Source organism: Prionailurus viverrinus, chromosome B3, assembly GCF_022837055.1.
Source record: "Prionailurus viverrinus isolate Anna chromosome B3, UM_Priviv_1.0, whole genome shotgun sequence".
Classification (NCBI taxonomy): domain Eukaryota; kingdom Metazoa; phylum Chordata; class Mammalia; order Carnivora; family Felidae; genus Prionailurus; species Prionailurus viverrinus.
This window is the reverse complement of record NC_062566.1, coordinates 13,089,004-13,105,440: the sequence shown is the minus strand read 5'-3', so window position 1 is coordinate 13,105,440 and position 16,437 is coordinate 13,089,004. Positions and strand designations below refer to the sequence as shown.

The 16,437-nt window shown below is 36.2% G+C and overlaps 2 protein-coding genes across 11 annotated transcripts in view; one reads left to right on the top strand and one right to left on the bottom strand.

The window, feature by feature from the left end:
* The window catches only part of TTC23 (tetratricopeptide repeat domain 23), a 104,982-nt gene that overhangs the window by 6,898 nt on the left and 81,647 nt on the right, over nt 1–16,437 (top strand). For 5 of the 10 annotated variants that reach the window (XR_007152906.1, XR_007152905.1, XM_047862306.1 and 2 more), the window contains exon 1: nt 3,252–3,388. The exons of 2 other annotated variants lie outside the window; for them this stretch is intronic. Coding sequence is in view for 3 of the 8 variants with exons in the window: in XM_047862306.1 (XP_047718262.1) it covers nt 3,337–3,388 (52 nt within the window). In the remaining 5 variants the exon portion in view is untranslated. 3 more of the 10 variants (XM_047862304.1, XM_047862303.1, XM_047862302.1) reach the window with 3 other exon arrangements.
* Nucleotides 1–16,437, bottom strand: part of LRRC28 (leucine rich repeat containing 28) — a 182,614-nt gene that overhangs the window by 162,576 nt on the left and 3,601 nt on the right. The window lies entirely within an intron of this gene.

Genomic DNA, 16,437 nt, shown 5'->3' with positions numbered 1-16,437 from the left:
AATGTTTTTATTTATTTTTGAAAGAGAGAGAGAAAGAGAGAGGGAGAGAGCACGCATGTGGAGGAGGGGCAGAGAAAGAGGGGGACAGAGGATCCAAAACAGGCTCTGCACTGACAGCAGAGAGCCCAATGCAGGGCTTGAACTCACAAATTGCAAGCTCATGACCAGAGCAAAAGTCAGATGCTTAACCAACTGTGCCACCCAGGCACCCCATGTCTTTTCATACATTTTGCCTATTTTTTCTTGGGTTATTTGTCTTATTACCGAGTTGTGTTTATTATTTTTGGGGGGTTGAAGTTCATTATCAAATATGTGATATATCTACAAGTGTTTGGAAACATATTTGCAAATATATTCTCCTATTTTGTGAGTTGTCTTTTAACTTTCATTATGGTGTCTTTTGAAGCAACAAAAATTTTTAATTTTCATGAAGTCCAATTTATCTATTTTTTTCTTTTATCTATTGTGCCTTTGGCATTGTACATAAGAAATCTTTGTCTAACCCAAGCTTATACATAGCCCTATGTTTCCTAAGAGTTTTCCAGTTTTAGCTCTTACTTTTATGCCTTTGACCCAGTTGGAGTTAATTTTTGTATATGGTGTGAGGTAGAGCTCCAGTTTCTTTCTTTTACATGTCCCTATCCAGTTGTTCTAGCATCATTTGTGAAAAGGACTACTATTTGCCCCTTGAATTACCTTGGTACTCTTGTCAAAAAATAATTGACCAGGGTGCCTGGGTGCCTCAGTTGGCTAAGCATCCAACTTTTGATTTTGGCTCAGGTCATGATCTCACAGTTTGTGAGATCAAGCCCCACATTAGGCTTTGTGCTTACAGTGTGGAGCCTGCTTGGGATTCTCTCTCCCTCTCTCTCTGCCCTTCCCTCACTTGCGTGAGTGCTTTCTCTTTCTCTCTCTCAAAATAAATAAATAAACTTTAAAATAATAGTAATAATAATAATGATGATAATAATTGACCTTAAGTGTAAGGGTTTATTTCTGGACTCTCAATTCTATTCCATTAATCTACATGTCAGTCCTTATGCCAGTACCACTTGCTTTGATTACTGTAGCTTTGTAGTAAGTTCTTAAAATGGAAGTGTGAATCTTCCAACTTTGTTCTATTTTGGATTGTTTTAACTATTCTAGGCCTCTTGCATTTCCATGTGAATTTAAGGTCAAATTATACTCTCACAAAAAAAGGCAGTTGAGATTTTGATAGGGGTTACATAAAATTTATGGATCAACTTGGAGGGTATTGCTATCTTAATAATATGAAGGCTTATAATCCATGAACATGGAATATATCTCATTTATTTAGGTCTCCGTTGACTTCTTTCAGCAATGTTGCATAATTTTCAGTGTACAAGTTTTGTACTTCTTTTGTTAAATATATTCCTAAGTACTTTATTCTTTTTGATGCTATTGTGAGTGGAAATGTTACCTTAATTTCATTTTCAGATTGATAGATATGTAATTTTTGTTTATTTTGTATCATCTGATATTGCTGAAATTGTTTAATAGTTCTAGTAGGATTTTGTTATTGTTTTTGTTTTGTTTGGGTGTGTGTGTGTATCTCCCTTAGAATTGTCTCCATATAGGATCATGTCACCTGATAATAAAATTTTATTTCTTCCTTTCTAATCTTCATGCCTTTTATTTCTTTTTCTCGCTTTATTGCACTGGTTAGAATATCCACTACAGTCTTGAATACAAGTGGTGACAGCAAACATCCTTGCCTTGTTTCCAATCTTACAAGAGAATTATTCAAACATTCACCATTAAGTGTGATGTTAGCATTAGGGTTATTTTTAGTTTTTATTAGCCCTTTATCAGGTTAAGGAAGTTTTATCCTAAATAGATGTTGGATTTTACCAAGTGGTTTTTTTTTTCTGCATTTATTAAAATGATCATGCAGATTTTGTCTTCTATTCTATTAATGTGGTGTATTACATTAATGATTTCAGGTGTTAAACCAAATTTACATTCCGGGAATGAAGCCCCCTTGGTCATAATGTATAATCTTTTTTATATGTTGCTGGATTTGGTTTTCTTTTTTTTTTTTTAAGTTTATTTATTTTGAGAATGACAGCACAAACAGGCAGGCACAGAGAGAGAGGGAGAGAGAAAGAATCCCAAGCAGGCTCCACACTGTCAGCGTGGAGCCCAACTCAGGGCTCAAACCTGAGCAAAACCAAGAATCGGATGCTCAACCAACTGAGCCACACCCAGGCCCCCTATATTTGTTTTTCTCATATTTTGTTGAAGACTTTTTGTGTTCACAATCATCAAGGGTATTGGTTTATTGTTTTCTTATTATGTCTTCATCTGGCTTTGGTATCAGGATAATATTGACCTCATAGAATGAGTTGTAAGGGATTCCCTCCTCTATTTTCTGATAGAATTTTCAAAAGATTCGTATTACTTCTTTAAAGGTTTATTAGGATTTGCCACTGGAGCCATCTAGGCCTGGGCTTAGCTTTGTGTAAATGTGTTTGGGATTTTTGTTTGTTTGTTTGCTTTTGTTTTGTTTTGTTTTGTTTTGTTTTAGAGAAAGGGAGAGAGAGAATCTCAAGCAGGCTCTACACTCAACATGGAAACCAATAAGGGGCTGCATCCCATGACTCTGGGATCATGACCTGAGCCAAAATGAAGATTCAGACATTGGATCGACTAAGCCACCCAAGTGCCCTGCTTTGTGTAAATATTTTAAATTACTAATATAATTTATTTACTTGTTATAGTTCTATTCAGATTTTTTATTTCCTTTTTATACAGTTTGGTTATTTTATATCCTTCTAGGATGTTTTCCCATCTCAGCTTTTTGATGCCTCAGCTTACATAGGGGCAAGGTTGCTTTTTAACTAGTAGACTCTCATACAGTCATAATGGTTGTTATTTTCCAGGAGCCATGTCCTGGGGGCTCCTGCCCCTCCCTCAAGTTTCCCTACATCTCCCCACAAGTCAGCACCCAAAGGTTAACACCTGTAACAGCAGGGGACCTTCTGAACCTAGCTCCAGCATAGTTTCCATTTATACAGATTGGTTGGTCCTCCTGCTATACCAGTTATTAAGTTTTTGAACATCACCTCTTGGAAATGGAAGACTGAGACCCCACTTCAGACCTCTTCTTCCTCCTATTTGGATCTGGGGCTGATCATATACTTCAGCATTCTACTGGGCATGTCTGGCAAAAAGAATAGCATCAATTGATTGGGTATGTCTGACCGGCAGTTGTAGGTACTGATTGAGAGGCCTGGAAGCTTCACCCAAGGCTGAAAGGGAGAGGGTGGTGGGTGGGGCCTGGGCTGATATCTAATGAAAATTTAAACCCCAGCTATGGCTATTACAAAGAAAAGAAAAGTGGCTGATGATAAGCATGTAGCTCCAAGTAAGTGAACTGAAGAGTCTGTCTTTGTGCTAAAAATGTTCCTACATGATGCAAGGCACATTGAAATGGACACGTATTTAAAGTGGGGTCATGGGTTCAAATGTTTCCAGAAGCCAGGCTGGCTAATTGCTTCAGAGGTGCACATTTTGGTATTTAAACATCTCTGAAATTGGAATGCGTGTTACAATTGATAGCAAGTCTTAGTTTAACAGCAGTGTTGCTGTTTTTCTTAGTGATTATAAAATAGTAGTATATCTTATAATCTTGTATAAGTGATGGTTTAGATTAGATTCAATGTAGGAAATGAGTGGCAAGTGACATGGGCCAGGAAAACCACACCGCTTAATGTCAGCCTTTCACTTTGAAAGAAAGGTATGGTGGAGAGCCTGGGTGGCTCAGTCAGGTAAGTGTCCAGCTTTGGCTCAGGTCATCATCTCAGAGTTCATGAGTTTGGGCCCCACATCAGGCTCTGTGCTGACATCTCAGAGCCTGGAGCCTGTTTCAGATTCTGTCTCCTTCTCTCTCTCTGCCCCTCCCCCACTCCCACTCTCTCTCTCTCTCTCTCTCTCTCTCTCTCTCTCTCTCTCAGAAATAAAAATAAACATTGAAACCAACAAAAAAAGAAAGGTCTGGTTACAGAGACTTATTCTTTTACAATAAGAAGCAACATAGGAGTGATGACTGATGACGAATGGAAACTGCTTTGCTGCCTCCATGTCCAGGAGCAATAGGGAGTGATGGCACCTGGCACCTTACCTCCAGGACTTCTGCTGTTCATTCCTTGCTGATTGTTGCCTGTGATGACGTCATCCCAGTGGTGATAGGTGTTCTGAGTTTTCATAGGAAGCCAGAAATCCAGAAAACTAGATCTTTACATCTATGTGAAACTTCTAATTTTAAAATACTGGCTTAATTGTTTTTTAACTATCTGGCCAAAAAGAAGAAAAGTATGTGCAAGTTAGCTCCAGCCTGGGAGTGCCCGGATAATCTCTGTTTTAAGGATTTAATATTAAGAGGCAGCGTTAGACAAACCATGTTTTACAGTCAAGCCAAAAAAGAAAAAAAGAAAAATCAACCCAATGTCAAAGTTTAACATTAGGTTCGAGGCCTGGAATAGCAAATATTACAGAGCATATTACTTACATAGTTTCTAAAATTTCATCTTTGCCTCTTCTAAATAGAAGATAAGAAAATGTGGTTAAATCTGTTGAAGATGTTACATTTCCTGGTTATAAAAACATATTACTTTTTAATTTTTTTTTAATGTTTATTCATTTTTGAGAGACAGTGCAAGCAGGGGAGGGGCAGAGAGAGAGGGAGACACAGAATCCAAAACAGGCCCCAGGTTCTGAGCTGTCAGCACAGAGCCTGATACAGGGCTCGAACTCATGAACCGTGAAATCATGACCTGAGCCGAAGTCAGACACTTAACTGAGCCACCCAGACGCTCCTTTTACTTTTTAAAATGCAGTCTTAGGTTTCCAAAGCAAGAGCATTTGCTTCCCACTGCTAAAGACTGACTGGTCAATGAAAGTCAGACCAAATTATCAGAAGACCAGGGTCCTGATTCTGCCTGTGTGACATTGGACGAGTAATTTAGCTTCTTTCAGCTTCACTGTCCTCATTTATAAAATAGGGTTAGTCATATCTGCCTCCATACCTTACATCAAAGTGTTATGTGAATATCACATAAAGTGTTATGTGAATATCAATTATTGGTAGTGCCCAAATCACATGAGTAGTTGGGCCAGCACAGACTCTTGAGTCTCAGATTCCCAATCCCAATCTCCTGCTCTTTTTGTAAACTATAACACTTATTGAAGTGATTGGATCATCAGCCAATGGGGTGAACAGATGAGAAAGCTTAAGTCAAGAGGTTATCAGAAAAAAAGTCAGCTACCATCTTGCAATCAGGGATAGCACGGAGTTTCTGTACAGCCGTCTCTGTACAGTCTCTTTTAGGCAATGCGTAGATGTTGAACCGAAGGATTAGCCTTTCACATTTTGAAGGTCTGCCCAGGAGTGACTTTTGCTGGGATTGACGGGCCTCTGTAGCGTTCTCACATAGCTTTCTCACAGACTGGCCTTCAGCTAGTTTCTTCCCTCATATTTTCATTCTATATTGCTTCATGAAGGAAAGAAATGTTCCTACTTTTTTTTTTTTTCTCTTGGTGAGAAAGTAAAGCTCTAGTTTGGATTATCAAGTAGTGGCCACACTTTACCCTGGTAGCTATGTCCAGTCTTAACTCCTTCAACACTTATCTCTAGCCATCTCAAATCCTATTTGGATGTAGGCATGGAATAAGTTACCAACTTTTTTAAAAAGGAAAAAATATCATCTTTAAAAAGATGTCACTCAAGAACTAGTGATAGATTTCTAACTTCTTTTTTATTTACTTTTTATTTTTTTAATTTTTTTAAAGTAAGCTCCCAACATGGAGCTTGAACTCAAGACCCTGAGATCAAAAGTCACAACGCTCTACTGACTGAGTCACCTAGGTGGTCCAATATATTTCTATTCTAAGTTGGACATTCTTTGTTTAAATTTTTATTTGAATTTAGTTAACATACAGTGCAGTATTGGTTTCAGGAGGAGAATTCAGTGATTCATCACTTACATACAACACCCAGTGCTCATCATAACCAATGCCCCGCTTAGTACCCATCACCCATCTAACCCATCTCCCACCCACCATCATATGTTTATGTTTTGTTTCTTAAATTCCACATATGAATGAAATCATATGTTATTTGTCTTTCTCTAATTGACTGATTTCTCTTAGCATAATACATTCTAGCTCCATCCACATTGCTGGAGATGGCAAGATTTCATTCTTGTTGATGGCTGAGTAATATTCCATTGTATATATATATACCACATCTTCTTTATCCATCAGTCAATGGAATTTGAGCTCTCTCCATAGTTTGATTATTGTTGATAATGCTGATATAAACATTGTGGTGTGTATACCCCTTTAAATCTATATTTTGTATCCTTTGGGTAAATACCTAATAATACAATTGCTGGATCATAGGGTAGTTCTATTTTTAGTTTTTTGAGGAACCTCCATCCTGTTCTTGAGAGTGGCTGTACCAGTTTTCATTCCCACCAACAGTGCAAGAGGGTTCCCCTTTCTCCGCATCCTTGCCATAAGTTGGACATTCTTATATAAATTTTCTCCCACGGTCTCAAATTCAATCTGTCTGAGACCAAACTGATTGTCTTATCAAAATGACCATTCCCCTTTATCTCATTACTTCTGTCCATGGCATCACTACTTTTAGGTGTCAATAAATTTTCTCTGTAAAGGACCAGATAGTAAATACTTTATTTAGGCTTTGAGAGCAATAAGGTTTCTGTTACAACTACTTATCTCTGCTTTTGTACTACAAAGACCATATGTAAATGAATTAACAATGCTGTGTTCCAATAAAGCTTTACTTACAAAAGCAGTGGTTAGTATGTGAACCATGCCATAGTATGCCAACGCCTATCTCGAGTTCCTGGATGAAAATGTCAGAGTCAGTCTTGACTGTCTCCCTTCTTCAATTTTTACATCCAAGCAGTTCTCAAGTTGCAATAATTATTTCTTTCAGTAATTCTTCTTATCCTTCCCTTCACTTCCCTTCTCAGTGCTACTGTGCACCTGAATTCATTCTGTACAGTACTCTGATTCGTTCAACCTGCGATAAAGGGCCACACCCACTTATTGAAGAGGTACCAGAATTTCTAGAGGGAAGTTTTAAGAAGCACAGAGAATATTATAACTTTATTTTTAGGGAAAGTGCCTATTTTATCAGAATATAAATTATAGCAAGTAAAACCCGATGAAATCTTAGATGGTGGGTCATGGCTAAAAATGGTGGTAAAACATTGCTCAAATCTAGAATTTCCCAAGGTATGCAGTGTTTGCAATTGGTGATGCCTAATGTGATGTTTGGTGGAACTTTTAAAATATTAATACTTATGTGTTTTTAAGTATTAAAAACCAACTTTTTAAAATATTAATTTTAAAATATTAATACTTATGTGTTTATTTTAATGTATAGTTTATGGGAAAATATGACATCAAACCCATAATGTCACTGATTATTTATTGGAGTAAAGCTGAAGTATTTAGGTTTTAAAAAGTTGTAGTCCTAAAGAAAAAGTTAATATTGTAGGCAGAATGCAGACATGCTAACAGTCATCAAGATAGTAGCAGACTGGGGCACCTGGGTGGTTCAGTTAGTTGAGCATCCAACTCTCGATTTCATCTCATGGTTCATGAGATTGAGCCCTGTGTCAGGCTCCAAGATGACAGCACTGAGCCTGCTTGGGATTCTCTCTCTCTCTCTCTCTCTCTCTCTCTGCCTCTCCCCTGCGCTCTCTCTCTTTCTCTCTAAACAAACAAACAAACAAACAAACATTTTTAAAAAGATGGTAGAAGATTAAAGTTTGAAAATCAGTGGCCACTTTGCCTGCTGTGGTTTCCATTATATTTGCCCACTAATTAACAGATCAGCCTTAGCACTTTGATTTTTCTTTCTTTATAAAACCTTCAGGGGCTCATCACTATTTGTCGAATAAGGTCAATCAAACTCTTGGCGTGCAATCGATGTCTTCTAAACCTGGGTCCAGGCTTTCAGTTTTCCTTTGCCTCCTGGCTTCCCAAACAGTGCTCAAAAAGTACCAGTTGCATAAGATTTAATGAGTGTTCCAGAAAAGAGGATTTCATGGTCCAAAAAGTTAGGGGAAGTGTTGTGTACTATATCCCTCTGTGGTATATTCTCAAGGAATTATACTACATTAAAGCCTTTGAGAAGACTTGAGGTAATGAAACTTGTTCATGTTTATTGGAGAACCCTTCTTTTGTGCAATCAATATTTGTGTTTACCAATTTACTTGATCATCTTTGTCAATAACCCTCTCCTCTAGATTGTGCATTAATGTCTTGTGCTTCTAGTGTACAAGGGAGATTGGTTTGGAAAATGCTGTCCTGTACTGATATCCCCCACCCCCAATGCATACCGGTTAGCTATACTGGTTAGCTGTATACCCATTTTACTTTGCACTTCTGAGCCTTTGCTAATTATTCACTCTACTTGGGGTTGTTCTCTTCTTGTTCTTGAAATCTTCTCAACCAAGCAAGCTGATTTACCACAACAGTAATGGTTCCCATTCTGAAGTCTTACCACTTCCCCCTCTTCCAGCATTTGTACCACCCAGAATCATGGTAGTTGTGTACCTGATCTTTTTTCCTTCTAGATTTTATGTTTCTCAGAGTTCTTCTTTACCATGTAATGCATTGCTTATAGTAGGAATTCAATAAATATTTGATGAATGATTACAATAGGGTGAAACTTGAAATAACTTATCTGTAGTAAATAATAGAATTGGAATGTGAAGGATCTACATGGGGAGAGTGGTGTATGGGGAAGGATCTCTGGAAGGCTGGTATCTAGATATCTATATATCTGATATGTAGATATATATTAAACAGCTTTATTAATTGACATATAAAAGTACATAATCTCATATCTGGAATTTAAGAAACATGACAGATGAACATAGGGGAAGGGAAGGAAAAATAAGATAAAAACAGAGAGGGAGGCAAACCATAAGAGACTCTTAAATCCAGAGAACACCTGAGGGTTGTGGAGGGTGGGAGATGGGCTAAATGGGTAATGGGCATTAAGGAGGGCACTTGTTGGGATGAGCACTGGATGTTGTATGAATCACTGGGTTCCACTCCTGAAACCAATACTGCATTGTTATGTTAACTAACTTGAATTTAAATAAATAAATTTAAAATAAAATAAGTGTAAAATCTGATAAATTCTGGGTTATGTATATACCCATGAAACTACCACCACAATCAAAGCAATAACATAATTATCACCCCCAAAAGTTTCTTCATGTCTCTTTGTAATCTGTACATCCCCCTCTTCCCTGCATCTCCAATTCAAGACAACTGCTGATCTGCTTTTGATCATTCTACATTGGTTTGCATTTCCTAGAATTTTATATAAAGGGAGGCATATTGTTTGTACTCTCTTCTTCCTGGCTTCTTTCACTCAACATAACTGAACCAATTCATGTGGTAGCATATCTGTTCCTTTTTATTGCTAAGTATTATTTCATTATACAGCTATACCACAGTTTGTTTATCCATTTACCAATTGAAGGGCATTTGAGTTGTTTCTTGGTTTTGGCTATTAAAAATAAAACTCTTGGGGAACCTGGGTGGCTTAGTCAGATAAGCCTCCGACTCTTGATTTCAGCTCAGGTTATGATCTCAGGGTTTGTGAGTTTGAGCCCCACCTCCAGCTCTGTGCTGACAGCACAGTCTGTTTGGAATTCTGTATCCCTCTCTCTTTGCTCTTTCCCCACTCACACTTTCTATCTCTCTCTCAAAAATAAATAAATAGAGGTGCCTGGGCGGCTCAGTCAGCTAAGCGTCCAACTTCGGCTCAGGTCATGATCTCATAGTTTGTGGGTTCGAGCCCCATATCAGGCTCTGTGTTGACAACTCTGTGCCTGGAGCCTGCTTCAGATTCTATATCTCCCTCTCTCTCTGCTCCTCCCCTGCTTGCATGCATGCACGCACGTGCTTTCTCTCCCTCTCAAACAGTAAAAAAATTTTTTAAAAGAAATAAACATTTAAAAAATAAAAAATAAAACTTCTATGAACATTTGTGCATAAGTCCTTATGTGAATGTATGGTTTCTTTTCTCGTATGTTAATATCTAGGACTTAAATGAATCATGTGCTAGGTGTATATTTAGCTTATTAAGAAACTGCCAGATTGTTTTCCAAAGTGATTGCAGCATTTTACATTCCTACCAACAGTGTGTGAGAGTTCCTGTTTCACCTTCTCAACAATGCTTAGTAATCTTTTTAATTTTCGTCATTCTGATTGTTGCAAATGACATCTCATTGTGAATTTAACTGTATTTCCCTAATGACTAATGATGTTGCGCATCTTTTCATGTGCCTATTTGTCATTGATAGAGCTTCTTTGATGCTGTGTCTATTAAAATATTTTGCCCATTTTCATAATGAGCTATTTGTTTTCTTATAGTTAAGTTTTGAGAGTCCTTTACACATTCCAGGTACAAGTCTTTTATTAGATACATATTTTATAAATACTTTCTTCCAGCCTGTGGCTTGTCTTTTCATTCTCTTCACAGTTTCATTTGAAGAACAGAAAATTTTTAATTTTGATCAAGTCTGTTTTATGATTCTTTTGTGTCATATCTAGGAAATTTGCCTAATCCAAGGTCACAAAGGTTCTTATATAGAGATCTGTGTTCCATTTTGAGTTCATTCTTGTGTATGGTGTAAGGCATGCATCAAAGATTTTTGTTTCATTTTTATTTTCACATGTGAATATCCAGTTATTCTAGCACCATCTGTTGAACAGTGAATTGCCTGTGCAATTTTGTCAATGGTAAATTGTTTATATAAGTGGGGTTCATTTCTGGACTCGCCATTCTGTTCCATTGACCTATTTGTCTATCTTGACAAAAATACCAAACTGCCTTGCTAAATACCTAGCTTTACAACAGATCTTGATGAAAAGTCACATTTGGCCTCTAAATTTGTTCTTCTTTTACAAAGTCATTTTGGGTACTCCAGGTCCTTTACATTTTCATATGAATTTTAGAAACAGATTGTCAATTTCTACAAAAACAAAAAAACAACAAACAAAAACAAACAACAAAAACCATGATTGGGAAGGCTTTAAATATATACATCAATGTGGGAGAAACGACATTTTAACAGTATTGAGACTTACAACCCATGCACCTGGTACATGTTTATGTCTCCTTTCTCTCAGCTCCTTTGTAGTTTTAATTATGTAAGTCACATTCATTTTTTGGCAGATATATTCCTATTTCATATTTTTGATGCTGTTGTACATAGCATTATTTTAACTTCAATTTGATTATCCATTGTTAATATATAGAAATGTAATTTTGGTATAGTGTTCTTGTGTCCTGCAACCTTGTTAAATTTACTTATTCTAGGAGATTTTTCCTGCATGTTCCATCAGATCTACATAGATGATAATAGAGATATACCATCTGTGGGTAAAGGCAGTTTTACTTCTTCCTTTCTGATCTGGTTGACATTTATTTCTTTTTCTTAATTGACTGCACTGACTGAAACCTCCAGGACAGTGTTAAATAGAAATGTTGAGAGTGAATCCCCTTGTTTTGTGTCTGATCTTAGGGAGAGAGCATTCAGTCTTTCACCAATAACTCCAAGTTAACTGTAGGTTTCTCACAGATGCCCTATATCAGATTGAGAAAGTACAATTCTATTCCTACTCTGCTAAGATTTTTTTTTATTAGAAAATTATATATTAGATTTTTGTCAAATTCTTTTTGGGTGTTGATCAAGATGGTCATGCAGTTTTTCTTCTTTTAGGTTATTAGTATTATGAATTACATTGGCTGTTTTGTGAATGTTAAACCAATTTTGTATTCCTGAGATATACTGTACTTGGTCATGATGTATTTTCTCTTTTACATATTACTAGGTTTAATTTGCTAAAATTTGAATTTTTGCATCTATGTTCCTGAGGGATGGATATTGATCTGCAGTTTTCTTGTCTTGTATTTGTCTTGTTTTCGCATCAGGGTCTCCTAGAATGAGTTAGAAAATATTCTCTTTTTTCAATTTTCTTGAAAAAGTTGCATGAAATTGCTATTATATCTTCCTTAAATATTTGATATAATTCACTAATGAAGTCATTTGGGTCTGGAGTTGTTTGGGGTTTTTTTTGGTTTTTGTCTTTGGAAGGTTTTTAAAAAACAAATTCAGTTTCATTAATAGATATAGGGCTATTCAAACTATATCTTCCTGCGTGAGCTTTAGTATTTTGTGTCTTTAGAGGAATTTGTCTGTTCATCTAAGTTTTCAAATGTATTGGCATAAGATGTTCATAATATTCCCATAGTAAATTTATATTTGTTGGGACCTCTGGGTGGCTCAGTCGCTTAAGCATCTAACTTCAGCTCGAGTCATGATCTCACAGTCCATGAGTTTGAGCCCCAGGCCAGGCTCTCTGCTAACAACTCAGAGCCTGGAACCTGCTTCGGATTCTGTGTCTCCCTCTGTCTCTGCCCCTCCCTCACTCATGCTCTGTCTCTCTCTCTCTCAAAAATAAACAAATATTTTTTTAATGTTTATTTTTGAGACAGAGAGAGAGAGAGAGAGAGCAAGCGCGAGGGGGAGGGGGGACAGAGAAAGGGAGACATAGAATCTGAAGCAGGCTCCAGGCTTTTTAGCACAGAGCCCCATGTGGGGCTCCAACTCACAAACTGTGAGATCATGACCTGAGCTGAAGTCGGACGTTTAACCAACTGAGCCACCCAGGCACCCCTAATAAACAACTATTTTTTAAAAAACTAATATTTGTAGAATCTGTAGTGATGTCATCTCTCTCATTCCTGATATTGGTGATTTGTGTCTTCTTTCCTTTTTTCATAATTAGTCAGGATAGAGATTTATCAATGTGATTGGTCTCAAAGAACCAAATTTTGTTTTCATAGATTTTTTCCTATTGTTTTTCTATGTTTATTTCATTGATGTGAGGTTAGCTTTATTATTTATTTTATTAATTCTTTTCTTCTGTTTACCTTGAGTTTGATTTGCTCTTTTTTTCAAGTCGCTGAAGGTGAAAGCTAAGATTATGACCTTGAGAACGTTCTACTTTTCTTATATAGGCATTTAATATTATAAATTCTCCATAAGGACTGCTTTAGTGGCATTCTCAAATTCTTGTATGTTGTGTTTATATTCTTTGAGTTAAAGCTACTTTCAAATTTCTTCTTTGATTCCTTCTTTGAACCATGGTTGGGGTTTTTTTAGAAGTGTGTTATTTAGTTTCCAAATATTTGAACATTTTCCAGATATCTTTTATTATTGATTTAAGATTTAATCCTGTTGTAGTCATAGAATATATTTTCTATGTCTTGAATCCTTATAAATTTATTGAAACTTGTTTTACGACCCAGAATAGAATCTGTCTTAGTGTCCATGTGCACTTGAAAAGAATGTGTATTCTGCTCTTCTTAAGTATAGTGTTCTAGTAAATGTCAAACCAAGTTAGTTGATGATGTAATTCAAGTCTTATATATCCTTAACTGATTTTCTGCCTCGTGGTATATCAACTATTAAGAGCAAGGTACTGAAATCTCAGACTATAATTGAGAATTTGTCTATTTCTCCTTGCATTTCCATCAGTTTGGGGTCCCATATTTTGAAACTGTTATTAAGTGTATAAACTCTTGGAATAATTATATCCTCTTGACTAATTGGCCTTCTATAATTATGAAATGACCTTCTTTATGATAATATTCTTTGCTGTACAATTTACTTTAATATTAATGTAGACAATCCAAGTTTGTTTTTGTCTAATTTTAGTATATTATGTTCCATAATTTTGTCTTTTTTTAATGTTTATTTATTTTTGAGAGAGAGAAGGACAAAGCATGATGGGGGAGGGGCAGAGAGAGAGGGAGACACAGAACCCAAAGCAGGCTGCAGTCTCTGAGCTGTCAGAGCCTGACACAGGGTTCAAACCCACGAACCGTGAGATCATGACCTGAGTCGAAGACGGACTCTTAACCGGCTGAGCCACTCAGGCGCCCCCATAATTTTATCTTCAGTCTAATTGTCTTTCTCTAGTTGAGGTGAATTTCTTGTCGGCAACATACAGTTGGGTTACATTTAAGTCTGTCATCTTGCTATCTATTTTCTGTTTGTCCCATTTTTTCTTTGTTCCCTTTTCCCTCCTTTTTATCATTTCTACTGGATTGTTTTTATGTGTCTTTTTATCTCCTTTGTTGGCTTATTACCTATAATTCTCTATTTTGTTATTTTAATGGTATCTTAGGGTTTATACTATACACCTTTGACTTAGTCTACCTTCAGTTAATATTATACCACTCCACATATAGTATAAGAACTTCACAATGTCATTCCTTCCTTCCTAGCCTTTATGCTTCTGTTGTCATACATTTCACTTATACATATGTTATAAGCCCCACAGAACATTATTATTTTTTTGTTTAAAAAGTTGGTTTAAATATTTTCTTTATTTAAAAGAGATTTAAATAATATGAAAATAGTCTTATCATATTTGCCCCTGTAAACATCATTCCCATTGTCCTTTATTCCTTTGTGTAGATCTAGATTTCCATTTGCTATCATTTTCCTTCCCTCTGAAAGACTTCCTTTAATAATTCGTGGAGAACACTGGAGTGCAAATCTGCTGATGATTAATTCTTTCAGTTTTTGGTTTTGAAAGATATTTTCACTGGTGCAGAATTCTACCTTGACAACTTTTTTCTTTACATACTTTAAGTATGTTGTTTCACTTTCTTCTCATGTGTCTTTTTTTCCTCCAAGAAATCTCTCATTCGTATCTTTATTTTTTCATACTAATATGGTTTTTTCCTACATCTAAGATTTTTCACTTTACCTTGGTTTTGGTATGTGTTGGTGTAGTTTTCTCTGTTTCTTGTGTTTAGTGTTCGTTGAATTCTTAGATCTCTAGCTCTTTAGTGTTTCAAAAATTTGGGAAATTTAGGGCTGTTATTTCTTCAAATATTCTTTCTGTCCCTGCTACAATCTGCTTTCCTATAAGGAGTCAATTTTTTTAGATGGTTTCTATTCCTATGTGTACAAGTTCAGTCATCTTTTCATCTGTAATATCTAATCTGTCATTATCCCATGTAGTGTATTTTTCATTTCACATATAATTTTCACATCTAGAAGTTCAATTTGTTTTTTTTATATATATCTTCCCTGTCTCTACTTAACTGTTTAAACATGTAAAATACAATTAATTATAAAAACTGTTCTTCTCTACTAACTTAACATCTGTGTCAGTTCTGGGTTTTGATTGATTATTCTTCTCATTATGGCCCATGTTTTCCTGACCCTCCACATACCTAGTAATTTTTAATTGGGTGTCAGACTTTGTGAATTTTACCTTGTTGCATGCTACCTGTTTTTGTATTCCTATACATCCTTTAGTTTTGTCTTCTGGTACAATTAAGTTACTCAGAAACAGATTGATCCTTTTAGATCTTATTTTTATGCTTTATTAGGTGGGTCTAAGCAGTGCTCAGTCTAGGGGTTTTACTGAAGCAAAACTCTTCTGAGTGCTTTACCCAATGCATCATGAATTATGAGTTTTCCAGGTTGGTTGGTGGGAGCAGGCACTGCCAGCCCCGTGTGAATGCCAGACCCTGTTCGTTTCAATATTTCTAGAGGATTCTTTCTCCAGATTCAAGTATTTTTCTTATACACATGCTGATCATTATTCTCTCCCCATATTTGTAAGGATCCCTCTGTTAATCTCCAAGATCCTCTCTCTGTGCATCTCTATCCCCTCCGGTAATCTCTCCTTTGAACTATAGCTCCCTTGTTCTCCCCAGATCCTCAGCTCTATTTCCTCAACTGAGAGTCCACCAGGTTACTTCTGGGTTTCCGCTCCCTGCATGTCCTGGAAACTTTCTCAAAGCAATAAGCTGGGGCAATCATGGGCCTCACTTTGTTTCTTTTTCCCATTGATCAGATCTGATATCCTGTCTCTTGGAAATGATTATTCCATAGCTTTTTTTTTTTGGTCTGTGTGGGGTTTTTTGTTTGTTTTTTGTTTTTGTGTGTTTGTTGGTTGGCTGGTTATTTCAGGCAAGAGAATAAATCTGATCCCTATAACTCCATTTTGGCCAGAAGTGAAAGTTTAATAAATCATTTTTTTCCTCCTTCAAGGTCAGCTGGTGTTCAGGTGATCTAATCTGCGTTCTGAGTTATTTGGGCTTGGCTGATTTCCTTTGTCTATACTTATATATATATATATAATATATATGTTGTGTTTATATTCATTCAGTTAAAGCTACTTTCAAATTTCTTTTTTGATTTCTTCTTTGAACCACAGTTGGGTTCAATATATATACATACATGTATGTATATATATGTATATATATATATATATACACACACACACATGCACATATGTATGTATATATGTGCACATATGTATATA